At 35.5% G+C, this 24,328-nt stretch overlaps 1 protein-coding gene across 2 annotated transcripts in view; it reads right to left on the bottom strand.

Moving 5' to 3' along the window:
* Nucleotides 1-361: 361 nt before the first annotated feature.
* LOC145291850 (uncharacterized) overlaps nt 362-24,328 on the bottom strand; it is a 69,721-nt gene continuing 45,754 nt past the window's right edge. For both annotated transcript variants that reach the window (XM_080137722.1, XM_080137723.1), the window contains 3 exons: nt 23,478-23,606; nt 16,066-16,140; nt 362-612 (listed from right to left, as the gene is read on the bottom strand). In XM_080137722.1, the coding sequence (XP_079993848.1) occupies nt 410-612; nt 16,066-16,140; nt 23,478-23,606 (407 nt within the window). In that variant the 3' untranslated portion in view covers nt 362-409. The remainder of the gene's footprint in view (nt 613-16,065; nt 16,141-23,477; nt 23,607-24,328) is intronic.

Below are 24,328 nucleotides of genomic sequence, written 5' to 3'. Positions count from 1 at the left end.
CAGTATCAGTTCGACAAATCTTACCTACATTGCCTGCAGGCATTTTTCAGTTAACAGGCCTTTTATATCTCAGTGGCCGTGCTGTAGCGCAGTGGATAGAGGCATGAAGTCTCTACGGTTCCAGGTGAGCATTGTCTGAAGATAGTGGTTTCAATCCTACCGAAGCAGGCCAGAACATGGTGAGATAACAACTATGGAAGGCAATAATTACTGGAGATAACTTACAAGACTCAGCATTCCTATTTTGTTGTGGTTAATAACCTGAAGAAGGCCAGAGGATGAGTTGGTCAAAACGTGGTGAAAAAACAACTAAAATAGAATTCCAAAATTCAAAAAATAAAATAAAATAAACACCCAAAAATGTTTAAAAAAAAAGAAAAAGACAATGCTATATTTTAATTTTGAACCGTCATTCATCAAGTGGCAGTTCCTGAATCAGTTCTGGGTTTTCACTGTCTATAAAGGCTCTAGTCAAGATTCCAACAGTGCATGCAGGAAAGGATTTTTCATGCCAAAATCTTAACATTTGATAAGCAGTTTCCTTTAATTTTTCACCACGGGTATTATGAGTGATTTCATCTAACGTAGCATCTTTTATATCCAAGCAGCGTCCTGAAAAACAGAAAGAAAATTAAATCAATGAATAAAAATTTTATTTTTAATTCTCTTGAAAGATAATGAATAATCTCTGCAAGATTGCCTCCTCAGAAGTATAGTGAAGCAATGGTTTCACAATCCCTAACTGCACCACTCTTAAACTAACATTGTTTGAGTTCAGTTGCAAGTGTGGCAAGACAAGAGGTGCATGTGTAAAAATAAGATTACTATGGTAAATCTCCATGTGAGGTTAAAAATTAGATAGAGAGAAATTTTGCAAGAAAAACTTAAGTTTGTAGATGGATTTTTTATTTTTTTTTATTTTTTACAAGGAGGTCACCACTTATCAAGGCCCGGAAGCCACTCAGGGATAAGTATGTTGTAGGTTAGTGTTGAGATTTCATAAAGTGTCTACTTAAGGGGGCGGTTCATCAGGAATTTGTTTACGTTGGATTTGAAGACATCCAAGTTGTAGTCAGGTGGGAAACAGGCAGACGGAACAGAGTTTCACTGACGTGCTGTTCTAAGAAAGAAGCTGTGTTCATGGAATCTACATTTTGATTCAGGCACAGATAGAGAGTGGGAAAAATTTTTGACAGTGGCTTCAACTAGACAGGAGTTTTTCGTAAAAGATTGGCGAGGGGGGACCAGAGATTGGAACTCAGACGAGCACTTGCCATGGAAATAATGGTAAAACAAAGACAGGCTCGCAACGTCTCTTCTGTGGGAGAGAGGTTGCAGGGAAGAGAAAAAGGTATTCCCCACTAAGCCACGAAGTCTATTTTGTACTCTGTCAAGGCAGGATAGGCTATTTTTAGCAGCTCCTGCCCAGATATGGCAGCAGTATTCCATCCTTGTATACATGTGCCATTAATTTGCATATGAAATAGTGGCTATGAGAAGGATAAATTGGAGAGGACAGGGAGTTGAGATTTTGACAACCAAGAGAGAGCATAGATATTGTGAATTACAATTTTAGTTAATGGGAATTGGTACAAATTGCGGTATTAGTAAGAAGGAGTCTGACAATTCTGATTTTTCATAATTCACCCACTAGGAGTTCTCACACAGTCATTGACAATAATCTCTGGTGTTTTCTGGAGTCTGAACGACAAGTCTCTCCAGATTTTCAGTGCATTCCAACTCATGAATACCAGTCCATTTACCTTTATGTTATCTCAACAGCCTCTTACCATTAATTTCTAGTTGGTATCAGTCATCGGTATTCCTTGGGGTTTGGCTAGCAAAAAAAAGCCTCTCCAAGACCCCAGTCCTTTTTGTATTCTTCCTGTGAAGGTCTGACTTATGTGTTCTCCCTCTCCTGAACATTTCACAACTTTTGTGTGGTGCCATCCGATGTAGATGCCATCACTTTTTTTAAAGGGGTACATAGTATTTGTGATTTTAGTCTTCTTGGTTACCTGTGGTTGTGTTCCTTCTGTTTTTGTTTTATTCCTATTGCAGTACAGGGCTTTACATTGCGAGTGAAACAGTCACATTTATGAGTGATTTTTCCAAGTGTCGACTACAAATAATAAAATGCTCATCTTTTGGCGATTGTGTTTTTTTTTTCACCAACAATCTTCCAAAGCTCATTACTGAGTGAAAAATGCCTTTTTAACTGTGTTTTTTTTTTCATAAAACGAGAAAAGTCCAATTATTTAAACAATAAAAGTTTAATAGAACAATATTTTTTTTTTGTTGAACAAAGGTCGTTTTAAAAACATCTGAAGAAATTTGAATATTTATACTTTCAAATCTCAACATAAAATTCGGTGCATATTTAGAATTACACTTATTTAAAAAGTAAAGAAAAAAACATCTTTATGATGTAGTACTTGTCATGAAAAGAAGATGTCATATTCCAAAAATCATATGGGTTTGGCTAGTAACTTTTCTTTTGCTAGTACAGAAATATTTGGTTGTCAAAGGCCAACTAAAAATAAATTTGTCTATAGAGCCCTGTCACATTCGAGTTACCGGTTAGTGTTTATAGTTTATGTGGGTTCGTTTTATTATTATTATTATTATTATTATTATTATGTTTTGGCCTTAAATTACTTTCTCATAAAAAGATGCACATGAGTTAAACCATGCCAAGTCAAATAAACCTTTACAGAACACATTGTTTTATCACTACACCAATGTGTGATGAAATAAGAGCTGAATTATTGTTTAAATCCCATCTTTAATTTGTTTTATTGTAATATTTATACGTGATTGTCTAAAGATATGATTAGTATGGTATATTTCCGTGCAAGGTTAACAATTAAGTAGAGAGGAATTTTCCAATTAGAAGTTACATGAGCTACATGTCCCGGCAACAACATCACAGAGACAAAAAGCCACTAAGTTTATGTTGCAAACTAGCAAGAAAGATCTTTCTCTTTCGATTGGACCAGCAGAGTAAAAAGTACAAATACTTTAATGGTGAATGCTCTGACAAACTGCAAACACTTGTACCTCCCCGACGTAACTACCCCCAACAAACCCGACAAGCTAGTAAGTCTCATCCCTTTACAGTAGAGATCCCTAGGTGCAAGAAAGCCTTTTACTCCAATAGTTTCTTCCCCAAAACTGCAGGTCTTTGGAACTCCCTTCCGGGATTCTGCTTTCCCAACTGTACTGATATGCAGAAGTTCAAGTGTAATGTGAACAAACATCTTTCTACTCATCTCCCTTCATAATGGACCTGCTAATTAAGTCCCTGATAGTAACCCCCTACTTCAAAGTGGCACTGTGCCTTGTTTGGGGTGAAAATTGAATTAAAAAAAAACAAAAAAAAACAAGAGTTTGGATAGTCACTGCTTCAACCTCAAGGGGAAGAGGGATTGGATATTTGATGTGTTACCCTCAAAATGATGCTATTTATACCTTCCCATCCACAAGACATATTTTCCATAAAAATTGCAACCAAAAATGGAGCAACAAGTATTTTTAAAAATAACAATGAACTCAGACAGAAAAATGGTAAAAAAATTTTATATATATATATATATATATATATATATATATATATATATATATATATATATGGCATAATCACGTTGACACTACAGTTCCCGCTGAATCACCAAAGCTAAGCAATGTTGAACCTGGTCAGTATCAAATGGGTGACCATTTGGGGCTTCCAGGTGCTGTATGTTCTCTCTGCTTATCTCGGTATTGTTCCCAGTTGTCCCGAACTTGTCCTTGCCACTGGACTCAAACAGTGTCTATTCAGGAGCGGTGTGGTTGAGAATTGCGCAACCCCTGCTACACAATTACATGTGCAGCTGCCCTTACAGGGGGTATCCTTTGTCTTTCGAGACTGAACTGTGGAAGCATCGATTATGAAAGATGTTATTGAGAAGAAAAAGAAGAAAATGAGAGAGAAAAGAAGATGGCAACTTCAGTGCTAGTGCATCGTACAGACCAGAAGTCAGTAATTGTACATATTACAAACCAGATTTTTCATAAATGTCCACTTGGGCTTGACCGGCACTTGACGACGTCGCCACTGGAATATACCAAGCATTGTTAAAAACGCTCGAGAACCTGTTCAAATTATTGTTTTATTTTCTTTAAAAGTATTTTCAAGTTACATTCAATTTTTACAATATTTTTGTTTATTAAATTGTTAGGTGAAAGTACAAGCTAGTTACAAAACAATCCCGTCTCACTTTGTTAAGAATGGCTTTTTAAATAATGTTATTTCAGCATTGTAACATAGATGCACAAGTATTCACCATTGTTGGTTCAGCCATATTGGACATTCATAAGAAATCCGGTTCACAATATGAAACCGTAACAATAGTAACAATTGTACAATACACAAGTATCACCACTTCATAACCGTGACTGTAGAGAATTCGACCAGCCGATTCTGTTGACGAAAGAGACACATTGCAAGGATTAAAGAACAGCTAACTTACGTTACATTATATCTGATAAGACTTTCTTTCCAATATATTCTATTAAAAATTTTTTCTTCAAAATAACTGGATTTGGCATTAAATAACCTGAAAAGTGTTGATATGCCGTAAAACAACCAAACCAAACCATTAAAAGAGAGCTCAATCGCAGATTCTACAAGAACAAATCTGAATGAAAGCATGAACTAAGTCTCTAACTAAGTAGTAATGAATATTTAGTCTGACACAATAAAACGGTTTCTACCTCAGAACAGACATATCCATACGGATGAAACCTCCATACATTAAACTTTAACGTATAGTGTTCCTTCTTTTTTTGTTGTGTTTTTCTTCTTAATAAAATACTTGTGCGTGATAGCGTGTGCGGCCCCGTTACGTATATTGCAGCAGCACAGTACCAATAATCAATAAGTAACTCCAATCTCTGGTCCCCCCTCGCCAATCTTTCACGAAAAACACCCGTCTAGCTGAATCCACTGTGAAAAATTTCCCCCACTCTATATCTGTGCCTAAATCAAAACGCGGATTCCATGAACAAAGCTTCTTTCTTAGAACTGCACGCCTGTAGAACTCTGTTCCGTCTGCCTGCTTCCGACTGGACTACAACTTGGATGTCTTCAAGTCCAACGTTAACAAATTCCTAATGAACCGCCCCCTTAAGTAAACACTTCATCAAATCTCCACACTAACGTAATGTACTTGCAATAACCCTTATCCCTGAGTGGCTTCCGGGCCTTGATAAGTGGTGATCACTGTGTAAAAAAAAAAAAAAAAAAAAAGTACCAAAAACGGTTTTCTTGTAAAAGGATGTTCGTGCCGATTTTGTAAAATTATGCTTAATGGAATATTCTGTTTGGGTTAATGTTATTTCAGCATTGTAACACAGATGCACAAGTATTCACCATTGTTGGTTCAGCCATATCAAACATTTATAAGGAATCCGGTTCACAATATGAAAGAGTAACAATAGTAACAATAATACAAAAAAATTTTTCCAAGTAGAAGTTGTAACAATTGTGCCTCCGCAGTGTCGTCATACACATGCAGGAAGTAAAAATAAAACTGTAACTTAAAATTTTTAAAGTTCAAATTCATTTTTGATATTTCCATCTTATCAACGTTTACGAAATCTATTATTGAGAAGGAGATAATTGTTGAATATTGAGCTGGGCCGACAAGATCGAGGTGGACACACACACACATTTCAGATGATCTACATTCTTGTGTCCTATAAAAATGACCTTAATTGTAATTATTATTGAAAACAAAAAAAGGTTTGCATTCTTGGTCAAGAAGCTAGCATTGAATTTTTTTTTTTTTTTTTTACAAAGGAGTCATCACTTATCAAGGCCCAGAGGCCACTCGAGGATAAAGGTTAATGGGTATGCATTAGTCATGGCATAATAGCGTAGTAATCATAAGTAGTGGAGATTTTGTAAATTGGATAACTGAGAGGGACAGTTCATGAAGAACTTGTTTACATTCGATTTGAAGACAATCAATCAGTCAGCTAGAAAGCAGGCAAATGGAAGAGAGTTCCACAGGCGTGCAATTCTAAGAAAGAAGCTTTGTTCATGAAGTTTAGGTTTAGGCACAGATAAAGAGCGTGGGAAATTATTGATAGTAGTTTGGGCTAGATGAGTATTTCTCGTGAAAGTTTGGCGAGGGGGAACCATGGATTGAAGCTCAACCGAGCACTTGTCATGAAAATAACGATAAAGCAGTGACAGGCTCGCAACGTCTCTTCTGTGGGAAAGAGGTTGCAGGGAAGAGAAAAGGGTATTCCCCACTAAGCTACGAAGTCTATTTTGAACTCTGTCAAGGCAGGATAAGCTGCTTCTAGTAGCTCCTGCCCAGATGTGACAACAGTACTCCATCATTGGCCATACCTGACTTTTATATATGTAGAGAATTGCATCAGGAGTGAGATATCTACTGGAGCGGTAGAAGGATCCTACCATTTTTCCAGCAGCCTTGGCAATGGATTTGATGTATGTGTTCCATTTTAGATCAGAAGTAAAGGTCAAGCCCAGAAGCTTGTCAAAACATGGAGCATCCTCAAGACGAGAGCCATTCATTTCATAACACAAAACAAAGAAGAACGATTAAATATTTTAAATATTTACATATCAGGAATGTCAGCTGATGTCTTTATAAGACACAGTTAACATAAACAAGAGAGGAAAAAGAGACGAGAGTTAAGTCGTCAAGTGTGAGTAACAAGTTCCGTCGTCGTCTGCTGCACACCCACATACACCCTTACCGCTAAACGCAGTCCGTCTTATTCTCTTGTCAATGGTCATCATTGAATTGTAAATAAACTTGTACATTGATAAAATTCGTCTGCATTGATTTTGAGAACAACAAAAGAATTGTCAGGGTATATATAATTTCACAAGCATTTTAAAAGTGAAAACTAGAAAATTATATACGCATTCAATAAAGCAATATGATGACAGAGAGAAAAGAGAAGGAAACTTCAGCAGCCACCTCATCACCACTGTGAGTGTAGAAATATGAACAACTGATTTTGCTGAGGGAGTGGATGCACTATGGAAATTGAAGAACACAACAGCTGTTCCATTGGCCTGCTTCCTGACCAATTAAATATGGCAGCCTTGAAGTCCAATGTAAACAAATTCTTTTTCAGCTGTCCCCTTAAATAATCCAAATTCTATCTTATCAACACCAATAACGATTACAAAACTACCACCTTACATTTATTAACCTTTTTCCTCAAGTGGTCTTCCGGCCTTAATAAGTGATGACTCCCTTTAAAAAAAACACAGCTATGCTATACAAGAAGTCCTGAGTGTCAGGAAATAATTTCAGGATTAGCAGAGAAAGATTGGTACTATTTCTAAGTTTTCCTTCTTATAGACTACCAAACAAACTAATGTGATAAAATTCTTATGACAATAACAATTTGTTTCTTACATGCCTGCTTTCATTCCTATTACTGAAACGTCAGGTGAAAGTACAAAATAAGTAAAAAGCAACCCTTTCCCCATGTTAAGAAGGGCTTTCTCAAATAATGAAATTATTAATGTGGACGAGCATAAGAAGGCTATAGCAATACAAAGAGGGTCAATAAATTTGTTTTTTTTTTATCTGTGTGAGGTGTCTGTGTCCTCTTTGTGTGTGTGAGCCTTGTAAAGTCATTCGATACAAGTCATAAAAAGACATAATTTTACTTAGTGTGAGATGTGTGTTTGTTACTCTGTGTGTATTTATGACTCTTTTTGTGTTGTATTTATTAATTTATTATTATTGCATGTAAGCATAACATTTCTCACTTCATATGAAACTGTAGTATGATACTATGGATGTCCCCCTCTCCATCCTCCCCCCAAAAAATTAGAAATAAAAATAAGAGTATTATGTCGTCATGGAATCTAACTGGTTGTTAAATGCGGGAAGACATTGTTTTGGCACCAAATTATTTATTTTTTTAAACAGAAAAATAGTAAAACGTTAGAGCAACAGATTATGTGAAATGCTGCGTCAGCCATCTTGAAAAGACTTCCTTTCCGATCCAGGGGAGATAACTCTTTTCTTTTCGGTTATTTCCCTTTATAACACCTCCCCTTTGAAATGTGATCCTTGTAAGAAGTTTTATGTGGATCTATTTGTAAGGTTGGCATTGGCTTACAAATTCGCTGGGTTCTTCTTGTTGGGACTTTGATGTGAGACTTGCTTTGTTTATTATTTATAACTGGAACACTTTGGGGTAATTCAAATGTGTCCAGTAACACATGTAAAGGGATGGCTGCATCATTTGGACGTCGCTCTGGAAGGGATGACTGACGAAGCGGATTCACATGTCTAACCCAATTAAATGATTGCACATCTACGTCATAGACGACATTACCAGAACTGCATATTATGCGACCTTGTATCCATTTTTCTCTACCATTACAGTAGTCCTCAACCAATACAGGTTGTCATGGAAGGAATTTATAGGGTTTTGCTCCCTGATGGCAATTAAACTGGTTTTCCATCATTTTGTTTCTTCTGTAAAATTTAGTTGTTGATGGGCGAATAGCATCAATTGCCAAACGTAGTTTCCTATTCATAAGTGCTTCAGCAGGAGACTTTCCATTTAGGCAATTTGGATTTGGGGTAGCTCTGTAGCTACTTAAAATATTTGCATTATCTCTTGAGTAGTTCCTTCCCATTTTAATTTAAAGAGTGATCTCTTGAAAGTGTCCACAACCCGTTCTGCTTGTCCATTTGATTGAGGATGGAAAGGTGGAGATCTCAGGTGCTGAATGCTGTTCTGTTTACAGAAGTCCGCAAATTTTGCTGAAGTAAAAGCAGTACTGTTATCTGAAACTAATACTTCAGGCATAGAAGATTTCCTGTAGTTTTCTTACAGTTTTTTGTCTATTGATGAGATGTGGCTCATCTGAAAGACTTTTGGCTATTTGCTGTAAGAATCAACTAGCACGAGATAATTTTGTCCATTTATTGGTCCTGCAAAATCAATGTGCAGTCGTGACCAAGGAATTTCTGGAGTTGGCCATGAATGTAATGTAGTTTTCAGAGGGACTTTGCAACTAGTTGACATTTGGAGCAACTCCTGACAAGTTCCTCTAATTGTTTGTCCATACTTGGCCAATATACATAACCACGGGTCAAGGTTTTCATCTGATTAATTCCTTGATGTCTCTAGTGAAATTGTCTGAGGACTCCATTTTGAAGATTAGATGGAACAACAACACGTTCAGCCAAAAGAAGAATTCCATTAGTGTCAGACAAAGAAGATCTTTGCTGAAAAAATGGTTGAAGTTGCTGATCAGTGCACTTATTAGGCCAGCTAGTAGAGTGAAAGTGCAGAACTTTTTGTAGCCTCCTGTATTGTCTCCGATGTGACTGGTAGTGCCCACACTGTGGAAACAAGTCCAGAGACAACTTAAGATTCTACAGATATAGCAGCAATGGCACTGTCTTCTACAGCTTTTGGATGAGAAGTGATGAGTCTGGATAAAACATCTCTTTGACCAATTTTGCTGCCTGATTGGTATTTTATGGAGAAATCATAATCCAACAACATAGTTGCCCATCTTTGTAAGTGGTTTGCTGTATAAACAGAAATTCCTTTCTTTGAACCAAAGATACTTGTTAGTGGCTTGTGGTCTGTGATCAGATTAAAATGACGGCCGTATAGCATTTTGTGAAATCTTTTTGCAGCATAGATAATCGCTAGAGCCTCTTTCTCAATTTGACTATATTTTTGTTCAGTGGGTGTCAATGATTTTGATGTATGTGCAATGGCTTTTTCACTTCCATCAGGAAAAATATGTGATATTACTGCTCCAACTCCATAGTCTGAAGCATCCGTCACAACAGTAATGTCTAATGATGAATTATAGTGTATAAGTAATAGGTCTGAGTGAAGAAATGATTTGATTTTTTCAAATGATTCTTTGCATGTACTTGACCAGTTCCATTTAGTATCTTTTGGTAAAAGATGATTAAAAGGTCCACATAATTTGTGCAATTAAGATAAAAAGGAACCATAATGGCTTACAAGGCCCAGAAAGGATCGTAGTGTTGAAACATCCCTTGGGGGTGGCATGTGTTTTATGGCTTGAATGTTATCTGGATCTGGTTTTCGACCATTTTTGTCAAATAAAAATCCCAGGTATTTCACAGAAGTTTGGAAAAATTGCATTTGTAAGGTCTTAAGTGGAATCCATATTGTTGAATTCGATCCAGCACAGAAGTCAAGTGATACAGAAGCTCCTCTTGAGATGTGCCTGTAACGATGATGTCATCATTGTAGGCAGAAACTTCTGGCAGTCCTGTGAGCATTACATCCATGGTTTGTTGGAATATAGTGGGTGTTGATAGTGAGAAGATTTTTGGAATCTTCTTCAACTTCCATTTGTAAATATGCATCTGCAAGATCTAGTTTTGCAAAACAAGTTCCGCCGTTGAGTTTTGAGAACAAATCATCTGGTACAGGTAGTGGATACTGGTGTGTCTCCAGTGCATCATTTAATCCTGTAGAAAAATCTGCACACAGACATACCTTGCCATTAGTCTTCTTCTTCACAATAACAATGGGTGATGCCCAAGATGAGTAATTTGTAGGTTCGATTACTCCAGCTTGTTGAAGGCGGTCCAATTCTTTTTCCACTGTAGCTAAAGCTGCGTATGGTACAGAATGCTTGGGTCTAAAAACTAGCTTTGCATCAGACTTTAGTTTTAAAGTTGCTTTGACTTTCGTACAGAATCCTAGACCTTCTTGAAAAACGTTGCTGAACTTTGTTTTAAGAATGTTTTTAAAATATGTTTCAACATTAACATTGAAAGAATTAAAAATTGTATTAAGTGAAACATTGAAAAGATCAAGTTCCTTGATGAAATCCAAACCAAGAAGATTCAGGATTGATTAATCAGAAACATAGCATACCCCTAAAAAATGTTTTCTTTGAAAGAGACATTGCATATTAACTCACCAGTTAGTTGTATTTTGTTTCCAGATGCACTGCAAGCAACATGCTTAGTATTTTTAAGCATTGGTTTTCCTAATAACTCCGATGTTGACTGTGAAATCAAAGTTATGTCAGAATCAATATCGAATGGAAATTTTATTGGCTTGTTGTTTATCTCAACAATTATATATTTCCTACGAGCTTCAAAATTTACATAACGTAGCAAAAATTGAATTTGTGGTAGATTTTTGGAAACGCATTGTTATTTTCTTATGAGTTTTGTCTCTCTTCCTGCTAGTTTTAAAGTTATTTTTTTCACAAAATCCGCCCCTGTGACCACGACGTGAACAAAGTTGACACACGTCTTTTACAGATTTAAAACTGGAAACAGATGGAAATAGCAGAATGTTGTTGTTGTTGCACCATGGCAGAGTCCCGTTTAAGATTTATCAAGCGTTGACATTCTATGGTCAGAATTTGCACTGTCATTTCTTAGTCTTTATTTTTATTTATTTTTTTTTTTACAAGGTGGTCACCACTTATCAAGGCCCAGAAGCCACTCGGGGATAAGGGTTATTGCGTGTACAGTATGTTAGCATTGAGATTTGATTAAGTGTCTTACTTAAGGGGGCGGTTCATCAGGAATTTGTTTATGTTGGACTTGAAGACATCCAGGTTGTAGTCAGATGGGAAATAGGCAAATGGAACAGAGTTTCACAGGTGTGCACTTCTAAGAAAGAAGCTTTGTTCATGGAATCTACATTTTGTTTTTGGTACAGATAAAGAGTGGGGAAAATTTTGGACATTGGTTTCAGCTAGACGAGTGTTTTTCATGAAAGATTGGCGATGAGGGACCAGGGATTGGAGCTCAGATGAGCACTTGCCATGGAAGTAACGATAAAACAAAGATATGCTTGCAATGTTTCTCCTGTGGGAGAAAGGATGCAGGGAAGAGAAAAGGACATCCCCAACTAAGCCATGAAGTCTATTTTGTACTCTGTCAAAGCAGGATAGGCTGTTTTTAGCAGCTCCTATCCAGATGTGGCAACAGTATTCCATCCTTGGACGTACTTGGCTTTTATGCGGATAGAGAATTGCATCAGCAGCAAGATATCTTCTGGAGCGGTAGAAGGATCCTACCATTTTCCAGCGACCTTGGCAATAGACTTGATGTACATGTTCCATTTCAGGTCAGGAGTAAAGGTCAAGTCTAGAAGCTTATCAAAACATGGAGCTTCCCCTAGTCAAGAGCCATTCATTTCAATTGTTGCCAGATGAGGATCAGAGCATTGATGATGTAAAGATAGGAGCTTGGTTTTAGAAGCATTAAAAGTAACCAGTCACCTCTTCCCCACTGTACCACACGCTCAAGATCAGAGGAGAGAGAATCATAGAGAACTTTGTCATTTACGGCCTTTGATGTGTTGCCATAGATGGTCGTGTCATCAGCATAGATGTCAACGAATGAGTTAAGTATATGTTTTGGGAAATCATTGATGTAGATCAGGAAGAGTGTTGGGCCCAGGATGGACCCCTAAGGGACTCCACCATTAATACTGAGGGCCTCTGATTTCTGTCCATCAACAACTACTCTTATGAGCCTATCAGAGAGAAATGATTTAATGATCGAGAAAACATTTCCAGTTATACTGTAGCTGGAAATCTTGTGAAGCAGGCCCTTATGCCATACCTTATCGAAGACTTTTGATATGTCAAGAGCAATTGTCCTAGAGTAGAAGCCTTTGTCAAGAGATTTACTAATCCTATGAGATATGACCGTTAGCACATCTGCTGTAGATCTGGCAGAACGGCGACTATATTGCATGTCACTAAGAAGTTTATTTTGTTTGAGCTGGTTGACTACTTCTTTATTTAATATGGATTCCAGCAACTTACTCATGACACACAGGAGACTTATTGGTCTGTACTGAGAGGGAGATGACTTATCACCTGAATTCTTAAATACAGGACATACTGATGAGGTTTTCCAGGGTGTTTGGAAGCACTTCTCCTTAAGGCAACGCTTAAACAGTTTTGTAAGTTCTAGTTGAAGCTTTTTCAGTACTATAATTTACTCAATCAAGGTTTTTGATTAGCTTAGCGATCTCACGCACAGATATTTGTATGTTGCATAGCGTGTTGTCTGTTGTAGGAGGAAATACGAGGAGTTGATGGTCTTCGTCGCATAGGGTAGAATTAGCTGCAAAGTTCTTGGCAAATAGTTTGGCCTTGTCTGATGCTGACGAGATGACCTCAGGTTCATTGATGATGGTTGGGATAGAACGCACGCTTCTGTTCAGGATCCTGTTTGCTATTTGCCAGAATTGGTGGGAACCAAGCCGCTGCTCAGCTACTTTGGATTTAACGGACTGAGCATATAGCTCTCTTACATTTTTATTACTCTTTTGCAGTGGTTGCTGGCGTTCCTGAAAGCAGCTCTAGTCACAATGCGTCTATTACGTTGGTAGCTATGGAAAAAATGATTTCTGTGCGCGATGGCAGCAGCACATTCTGGGGAGAACCATGGCTGGCTGTTAGGTTTTTGTTGGAATTTTTTAGATGGTATGAATTGGTCAATGCCTACAATTAACCATTCGGTCAGGTCTGATACTATGGAGGACACATCTTTTTTAAACATGGAATGCAGGGGTAGATCAGATATAAATGTACGGAAGCTATCCCACTCAGCCGTAGAGTATCGGTATACAGTATAATGGAGAGGTACGTCTGAAGACTTATTGCATTTCGTTTTTATCTTAACTGATACAACCGAGTGGTCAGAAGATCCCAGAGGAGACAGAACGGAACATGAACATAGCTCAGGGGAAGTTGTGAGAAAAACGTCTAGAAGGCTAGCGTACTGACCGGAAGTAATGGGCACACAGGTGGGTTCGTGAACAATCTAGGTGAGGTCATAGGCAATGGAGAAATTATGACAGAACCTCCCCTCATCGTCTGTCTTGTTCGAGTGGATCAGCCATTCCACATTGTGGACATTGAAGTCACCACAAATGTGGATGTTAGCCAAAGGATGAGCAGACAGGATGTGGTCAATTTTCTAAGATATGCTCTTAAAAAGAGTAACTCCGCTGTTGTGAGGGCAATAGAGGGCAAATATAAATGCAGTGGTGTAAGCAAGTGCAACCCAGAAGCACATATAAGGTAAATTAGGGTCTTTACTGGAGATATCCCTACCACACAGAAAGCCATCTTTAATGTAGGCACATATTCCATGCCCATGACGATCTTGGGGATCAGATTTAGATGTTAAGTTAGAGTATGCTTTAATTATGAACTCGTCTAGGGAACTGGTCGGCCCTATGCCAGTTTCGCTTAGGAAGAATATGTCCGGTTTTGTCTCCTGTAATTGGGTTTCAACCTCTGGAAGATTGCAATGTAGACCCCTGATGTTGGAGAAGGAGACATGGTAGTAGGGGTCTACGTTAGAGGATGGGATTCTAGGTTTATTCATGATTTTTTTCTGGAGATATTTCGTGTGTTCATGTCAGCGTCTGCTGGAGATTGTAGCCCTGTGATAAAAATAACACATTTAAACTGGTCCTCTGTGAGTGATTTCAGTCGAAAATTTTAACATTGAACATTAACCACTCCAGAATATTTGATAAAATTGTCATTAACACTTTTCATCAACTTCAAACAATTGCATCGGATATTAAACAATGATGATGGCTCACCAAAAATGTCCGTTAACTGGGCTACTGTTTCGTCAAATGTGAAATTCTCTGGATGTTTGGTTGAATAAAGTTTACATAACATTCATGTTCAATAGAACCCAGTTTTCTAACCAATAACCATCTTTTACAGTCATTGTTTTTTTCTTTAAAACCATTTTTAAACATATTTTTCCATCGGTCGGATTGAATTGAAAATCGTTGATTGAATTCATATTATTATCAAAGGAGTGTTACTTACAGTTGACGAAGCCAATTGTGTCCGAAATTGTTTCTATTAATTTGTTTTGTGCCTCAAGAAATTGTTCTTGCTGACTTCTAAGTATACTTTCCAGTAAATTTGGATCCATGACGAAGAAATAATGCAGTTGTTTTTTTTTTTTTGGGGGGGGGGGAGCTGTGCACAAAAGGGAAAAATTTTTTTTTCAAAGACAAGTCCGTTGGATTTTTTTTTTTTCTAAGGCACCATGTGATTCATCCGACCGGGTTTTGTTTATTTCTTTTTTAATCCAAGTTCATCTCATCCTGGTTACCAAATCTGTTATGTCGTCATGGAATATAACTGGTTGTTAAATGTGGCAATTACAAGAAGACATCTTTTTGGCACCAAATTATTTATGTTTTTAAACCGAAAAATAGTAAAACGTTAGAGCAACAGATTATGTGAGATGCTGTGTCAGCCATCTTGAAAAGTCTTCTCTTTCCGATCCAGGGGAGATAACTCTTTGCTTTTCGGTTATTTCCCTTTATAACAAAGAGGAAATAAGTTTATCAGCAGAACAAAGGTATAGAAAATTGTTCACCAATGCAGACAAAGGGAATTAAAATAGAATTTGAAAATGTATCAGCCAGTAGAATCATCTTGAAATAAATGAAAAATATAGAATAAAACAGAAAAACTGTTTTAAAACATGCTATGATGCAGAAAAAAATTTTCTTTTCTTTTTTTTAAATTGAAATACTAATCAATTTTGGATTTTAAATCCCTTGTCAGGTTAGTACAGTCAGGGAAACAGAAACAGGTTGGAATTTCAAAGTCTAGAAAAATCTATTAGAGTAGAACGCTTTTCGGTATCTAGGGACCTCAAGAATGAAGGGATGGGATTTTGTTGCTTGTTGGGTTAGTCAGAGGTATGTACGTCGAGGGAGCACAAGTGCTATGAGTTCATCAGAGCACATTCCACTCAAATACTATTTGTAATGTTTAAGTTTGAAATAAAATTTTTGTTTGTCTGACATGCTTAAGTTTGCAATAGTATTTTTGTTGATCTGCCATTCTTAACTTTGCAATAACATTTCACATAGATTAAATGGATACATCATACAACTATATCTTCTTTTTCCAGTTAAGGCTCCCGGTATAGACAGGTACTTCTACTAGTGTTTTATATAAATAAGTTATACAAAAGTTATACTAACCAATTGATTTCCAGTTTAGTCCAATGACGCTTGAAAGTCTATTCAAATCCTTACTGTTTAATTTTTTTTCTGATTCTGTAAATGTAAAAAAACAAAACAAAAAAAAAAGAGCTTTTGCTGATAAATTTACAACAAACGAAATGCAACATTGGACTTTAATGATTATCGCAGGGATGGGACTGGTAAATACTAAAAGAAGTTGACTTTGAGGTGAATTTTCCAGCTCTATGTTTGTGTGTGAAGAGGACGGTGTAAAAAAGAACAAGTAAACAGAAACTTGAATAAAAAGTGGTAAAAACATATCTAAATTAATTTGAAAAAATATTTAATGAAATATGAATCTTGGTGAAGAAGAAAGTAAAACTTAAGAGAATGATATTGGGTGCAGATATCGGGAGAGGAGATGGGAAGTTATTCTTTGATAAAATCAACAGTCATATAATTCCCTTACCTCCCTTATGAATTATTTGAATTCAAATAATGGTTTCACTCAAAGAATATTTTTATTAAAATTTACAAAATAGCCATTTTTTTTTAATTCACTCTACAAGCAAGGCATATTTATTACTATCGATTAAGGGCCAGATTTATAAAGAATATCCAAAGTGAGGAGTTGAGCAGCAAAAAGTTTATTTGCTTTACATTTAAATTTTTGCATGTTGGCGCAGATGGAGAAACAAAGAGAAAGGAGGGAATTCCAAAGACTACCAATTCAAAGAAAGATGCTATCAGAGTAGAAAGTCTTTCAATATCAGGGAACTTCCATAATGAATGGATGTAATTTATCTGATTGTCTGGTTTGTCGGGTGTATTTATACTGAAGGGGTATCAGAGCAGCTTGTTCACTGAAGTACTTCTAAAACAAGACAGGATTGAAACGTTGGATTGATGAGACAGGGGCTGGAGCTTGGTAGATCGTGCAGGACATATGAGACTGCAGACTCTTTTTTGTAACTGTTTAAGAGGGAGATACGAGTTGATGGTGCACCAGCCCAGACGTGACAATAATATTCCATGCATGAGGAGATAGTGACATTGTGAAGGTATAGGATAATAGCAGGTATGAGAAGTTTTCTGGCATGGTATAGAGAGCCCACTTTCTTTGCAGCATCTATGACAGTATCTTCTATGTATTTGTTCCAATTCATGTTACATGTGAATGTTAGGCCGAAGAGGGTTAAATGTTAGACTGTTTGTCATGGCAATCAGTGGTTGAAGTGTTTTCTAATAATTGTTAAAAAGAACTTTGTCTGTGTAGCATCAAATGGTACTTTCCATTTATGTCCCCATTCAACTACAGACTGGAGTTCATCTTCCACAGCCTTGGATATGTGTGCATTTTTTTTATCCATGTGCTGAGAGTAGAGTATGGTGCTATAAATTTGCTTACAACTATGTAGATGTCGTTAAAATATATGAGGCATTAAAAAAATTATTAAAATGTGAAGCATAAAAACATTCAAGATGGGTGTAGGTGAGTCAAATGGTGGCTAAGTCCGAAGGAGGTCCCACAATGTGCCACAATGATATCAGGGGGAGCTCTTAAACTCTCCACATTTAAAAAGCCAGTATTTTCTTGTCCTCAAGGGAAGACATGTAAATCAAGCCGGTGCTGTTTTCATCTCAAAATATCAGCACACATCCAACCTGGAGATTGACAGATGTTTATAAAATTTCAGCACAATCAAAAACACTGATGCAAAAAGAATGGAATGACTGGCACTACAGTATGTTACAATGTGTTGTAATGGAATATTTTGATAGCAAAAGGAATGTAGTGACATGAAAAGAAAAATAGTTTAGCAAAACAATAAAATAATTGCAGGGTGTTTATATAATAAAAGATTGGAATTTAGTGAGGCCAGTTAAAAGTTTATATAATAAGACATCTTGGAATTTTAGTTACAAAAACAAACGCTAAGGTAATTAACAATAACAAACATGACCTTGATGTAAGACTGACCTGGGTGGTGAAGTAAGATAACAAATAAAGAAAACAAGTTATGACATATACACAGGACACACCAGACAGTCAGAGAGAGAGTCAGTTAGAAAGTAGATGGGAGTCGGTCAAGACTGACTGGAGTGTGGCTCCGAAGAGATTAAATCTAGTTTACAGAAGCATCTGGTGGGTCAACTGGTAGAAGATGTAAGATTTTAGAGAAACATGTGCAACTCTGAGGAAAGTGAACTAGATGTTATATATGGACATATAACTTCGCATATGATGTTTTCCTTCAGAGGGAAAGTGTTTTATCTTACAGATCCTTCAAGTCAAGACCAACCTATGTTTCCTTTTTGTCTAATGTGTCCCACAAAAGAGATATCATTCGTCCTGTTAAAAGAACTGTCCTTTGTTACGATATGTGTTCTATGGTGAACTATATCTACATATGAATTTAGTGAGGATGAACTATATCTATATATGAAATTATGTATATGTAAACACTGCACACACATGAGTACCCAGAATTGAACATTATAGAACAAAGAAAAGAGAACATTACATATATACAATAACATATATACACGTGAATACACATCATGAGCCACTAGATGACACATTCATATATTCATGCTCACACACAAATAAGTTCATATCATAATTTATAATAATAATTACATATCCAGAAAATATAAGGTTTGTGGCTCCCAAAATTCATTCTGACAATCAGAGAAAGGTATAACCTTATATCTATCGAACCAAGCTATTTCCTGTTTTTAAAGTCATCCACAGTAAACCGTGTAACTTAATCTGAAGACCCCAACAAAAATGTAGGTCAACACTTAAGAATATCCAAAAATTGATAATTTTCATTGCAGAAAATCTTTTCAAAATAAATATATTTTTAAAATAAATTAAATGTTTATTTACAGAAATCTTTGTAAAAATAAATATATTTTTTTAAATGTTTTATTACAGAAATAATTATTACTGAAACAAATTTTTTTTAATATAGTCAATTCCAATAAAATAAATGAATCAAAAAGAAAATGAATGTTTACTTAGTATAGAATGGATTGCAAGGATTTGGGCTGAAATTTGTTTTAATATAGCAAATATATGTTAACTACTAAATAAAAGATACAACCGCATATTTATCAATCCAAGAGACTTCCTGTTTAGAAAGTTGTCCGCACTAAATGGTGAAGCCTAATGTGAAGATCTCAATGAAAATGTAGGTCAAAACATAAGAACTGATTATTTTCATTGAAATATGTTAATTTACAGAAACTATTTTTAAAAAATATAATATTTACCAAATAAATTAATTATACAGAAATTAATACTGAAAGAAAAACTAAAACTTTTTTGATATAATTAAAATAAATGGATAGAAAATATATAATATAGTTTTTAAAAATATGAATTATTTATAACGTTTCTGAATTTTTGAGATCAGGATTGGTTATTTGTATTATTATTCATCGGACTACTGTTCTCATCTTGAGTGTGATTTTCACAACGTTTCAGTCGATATAACCTCCGACCTTCTTCAGGTATATCTTGTCGAACTCGGGAATGTTTCTGTTGAACTTAGGAATTTGGGCGGAATTTCAAGCGGAATCCTTTATTTACTTAACAGGGGTAGTTTGCTCTTGTTCCGTCAGCCATGGCTGGATAGAGGTCCTAAGTAATTCGCGAATGTATATTTTGGTCACCCAAACTGAGGATTGAACCTCCAACCTTCAGGAGAATATCACCACTACAATTGATTTTTCCCAGTACTCTAATTACTGTGCCACAGGTCCTTGCGGACAATTCTAGTACGAATTTTAGGAGCCTTAAACCTACTTTTTATTTCTAGTTGTAAATATCACTATTTATCACTAATTATTACTATATATTAATGTACATCTATCTCTATACTTATTACTTGTATAAATTAATGTTTTTACTTATTACTTGTATATATTATCTATTGTTTATAATTACTGGTTCCCATATCGTATTGAATTCTATACTAGGTCTACTTAGCAGCATATGTGCTGCTGCTTTCAATCATCTTACTCTCCATGGTTCTTTTCTGTCTATAATTTTTACTACATCCTATACTGGTAGATAGTTTCCCTTTTCTTTCCAGATATGGTCAGCTATACCTGACTTTTCAGTCTCTCCATGTACTACGGCTTTTCAGTGTTCTTCTAACCGTACTTTCAACGGACGACACGTTTCACCTCTGTATAGTTTTCCACATTTACATGGGATTTCATATACACAGTTCTTAGACATGATTTTTTCTGTGGGGGACTTGACTCTCACAAGCTGTTTCTGGAGAGTTGAATCACTCTTGAATACTGTCCTGATGTCATATAGATTACACATTCGTTTAAGTTTTTCAGACAAGCCTTTCATACATGGTATACAAACTGTGATGAGTTTCTGAGTGGTATCCTTTGGTGTTTGGTCCAGATTTCTTGGAGCTTTTGTCATGCTCTCTGGATAGTTGCTTCGCACTCAAGATGAGAACAGTAGTCCAATGAATAATAACACAAAAGAATTATTTACATATAAATCAAATAAAATAAACATAATGAAAAGAAAATGTGTATTTGTCAAAATATAAGCTCTATACTATTATATAAATGTCACTGTGTGTGTATGTGTTTAAGAGTTCTTTCTTCATAGGTTCTGAAATGGCTGAGTCTATCTTTTGCAAATTTTATGCAAAGGTAATTTATATGTCTGGCAGTGTTCTTGGGTGTGTTTTGTACAGAAATTCATCTGATAAGTATCGAAAATCAAATAAATCTGATCTTAAAAATAGTCTTTCTCTCTTAGAGATAAAAAAGAAGAATTTTTACAGGGGAATATTTTACATTACACTGGCCAAGGAAAATAAAATCTTAGCAAATCATTTCTTTTAAAAAAACAAAACAGATTTATTGTCATCTGAAGATATACCTCAGTGGTAGAGCACTCAACTAGAGATCAAATGATCCCCTGTTAAAACCTGGGCATACCTCATTTTATTTTAATTTTTTCTTATTAATGAGTTCAATTTATGATAAAAGAGATACCATTTAAAATCTTTTCTTTTTTGCATATTTTAAAACTAAGCATCAAGTCCAAATATCAGCTGATGTGATATTGCAAACAAACACAGATGAATTATTTTTGGGGTTACTTGGACTATTATTTCCATCTTGGTTGGTTTTTTTTCCACAACGTTTCGGCTGATATAACCTCCGACCATCTTCAGGTGTATTCACACTAGATGTTATTGGTGAATAGTGAAAAAAATGTTTGTTTTTTTGCTTTCTCAAGGAAGATAGCCATTAGAAATTCAAAACGCAAATAGCACCAAGTCTATTTCTTTTAATAAATCCGGGTCCAATCCATTTTTTTGATATGATGAATTTATATTTTTGAGATGAGGATTGATAATTATTTTTTGGATTATTTGGGCTATGATTCTCATCTTGGTTGTTTTTTTTTTCACAACGTTTCGGCCGATGTAACTTCCGACAATCTTCAAGTGTATTCACAGTGGATGTGAATAGTGAATCTCAGAAATAAACATTTATCTTATCAAAAAAAAAACCAACAAAATGGACTCGAATTTATTAAAAAAAGAAATAGACTTGGCGCTATTTGCATTTTGAATTTCTAACAACTATATTCATTGGCGAAAAAAAACAAAAACATTTTTTCACTATTCACTAATAACATTCAGTGTGAATATACCTGAAGATGGTCGGATGTTACATCGACCGAAATATTGCGAAAAAAAAAAAAATAACCAAGATGAGAATAATAGTCCAAATAATCTAAACAATTATTATCAATCCTCATCTCAAAAAATATACATTCATCATCAAACACAGGTGGAATTTGATGTATGCCATTACCATTATTATTTATTTATTTTTTTGTGAATTAGTCCACCGACCAAATTATTCCTCATAATCTATAATATAAAGCGAAAACGTGTGTTAGTGTGTGCGTTTTTTTTGTGTATTTCCGGCAAAAGTTTTTTGCTCGAGGTGGGGTGGGGGGGGTCACTGTTTCTTACAACTTTTTATATACTCCATAGATTATAATATCTCCGATTTACGAAACGTGGTTGTGTCTATCTTTTACTTGAGCGACTTTTACACGCCATTTTCGTGGTATTTCCTGATCTCGTGTTTGTTTGGCTTTTCCGTATAAAAAAGCGAAATTGAACCAGGAGCAAATGGATCTTCCTGGCACCGGTGCCAGGGATGTCCAGAAGCAATGAGCTTTGATCAATGCAGGCAAAACCCGTCATATCAGACAATTACTATTCAGTTAAACACTCCCCTTTTTATGGGGAGCTGGTTTTCCCTAATATCTTGGGCAAATACAGGAACTGGCTTGCAGCCAAAGTCAAGTGCGTGATTTCATTCCCCTATGGCGTGATGTTTGACTTCATTAAACTTACACACCTGTCACTTAACTTCCGCTGCCTTGATAGAGTCATGGTAAGTTATCAGGCTTATTACTTTCTTTTGCGCCTTCGCCTCAAGGCTTCAGGTTCGAGCCTACCTGCCTACCAAACCTTTTTTTTTCTTTTACACCTCCAAACACCCGGGCAATACCGGGGACCCACACTAATATATAATAAATCTCACCAGTCTGTTTAAATGTATGTATGTATGCCTAAAACCTTCGACAGAGGTGACAGATTTTCACAAGATCAGTATCGTTTTGAAGCTCGACACTTCAGATAACAAATATCAAAAAATTGGCTAAAAGCATTAATTCCTTCACGCTCAACTAGGCACTTTTCTACAAGGATAGGGTCGCTTATTTCACCGATATTTTCAAAAGTCATCCCCTCTTTTCAATTGACTAGCCTTAATTTAAACCTTTGCCACTTCCAGTTTGGTGATGGACGTAACGGCAAAGACGTCACATTATTTTTTTATCATGTTCCTTTTCTCCTTCCCGGTACGGGTTCGAACCTGCCTGCCTACTACCACTTTTTTTTTGCTCATCACACCTTCAAACACCCAGGCAATGCCAGGCACCCAGGCTCCTAATATATGATATTCAATAGAGGATTGATTCTATAATAATACATACGCAATCTGCATGAATTAATATATCATGTTTAAGCATATTATACGTCCAGGCAAAGCCGGGCATCCAGCTAGTTAAACTATGTAATAAACATGGATTCAATAGATGATATTGCTAAAAAAATTCATGTTTCATTCAGTATAACCTTCGCAATAATTTCATCCATGATGTAACACAAAGGAAGGTAATATGTCTGTGACTTGCTGGAATATTGCAGAACAAGGTCTTTAGATTATGACATTTACAACTTTAAAGACAGAAAGTCACTTGGATTGATAAATATTTGGTTATGCTCAGAAATATTCCCAGAATACAGTTTTCCTGCTAATTACTGATTAAAAAAAAAACGATTTAATCAACTTACCTAGATACAGCTTGAATTTTTCTTCAAAATCAATTTTTTTCTTTGTTACATTTCCTCTTATATAATCTGGTGCAATATGCATTGTGTTATGACCTCCAAATTGTACGTTTGAAGCGGTGATATTGCCGACTAAAATTTAAAAAAAGGGTGATTTCAATATGTAAAAGATAACAAAACAATAAAAATAAAAGCAATCACTAGAAGATATTTGTGATTTTAAAAGAAAAAAATAAAACAAAAATAAAAGTTAAAAGACACTTGGGCAACATTAGTTACAATTAATGGGCAACATTAGTTACAATTAATTTTCAATGAAGGACAATATTTTTATTTTATTTAAATAATTTATTAATATACAGAAAAAAACACATAACAAACATGATTAATTAAAATGCCTAGTTACCATGTTTCCCTAAAGATGTAAAAATTAGTTTTATACATGAAATTAGAAGAAATGCGCTTTAATATTATGAAAATTATTTTAGTGAAATATATTGAGGTTTTAATGGTTGATACACCTTTGTGATAAAATGATGAGTTTACTAGTAGAATTAATAAATTAATTATGGAATAATCAATTTATAAAAATTGTGAGTCCACATATTTTGGAATGATAAAAATATGGCCAAATATAATTTTCATGAATGATTTAATTTAAAAGGTCATCTGTTTCTTATTAAGATGACAGGCAATCCAAAGTGTTTTTTTATAAATAATGTAGACTGGAAAGGTCATAAACAAACCGTAATTATCATAATTTGAAAAAGTATATATGGATTTCAATTGACAATGAAAAAATTATTTGTTTGGACAACCTGACTATGAAAAAATAATTTTCAGAAAAATAATTT

Source organism: Euprymna scolopes, chromosome 2, assembly GCF_053919585.1.
Source record: "Euprymna scolopes isolate OS-2025 chromosome 2, ASM5391958v1, whole genome shotgun sequence".
In the NCBI taxonomy this organism is placed as follows: Eukaryota; Metazoa; Mollusca; class Cephalopoda; order Sepiida; family Sepiolidae; genus Euprymna; species Euprymna scolopes.
This window is presented reverse-complemented; position numbering and strand designations above follow the sequence as displayed.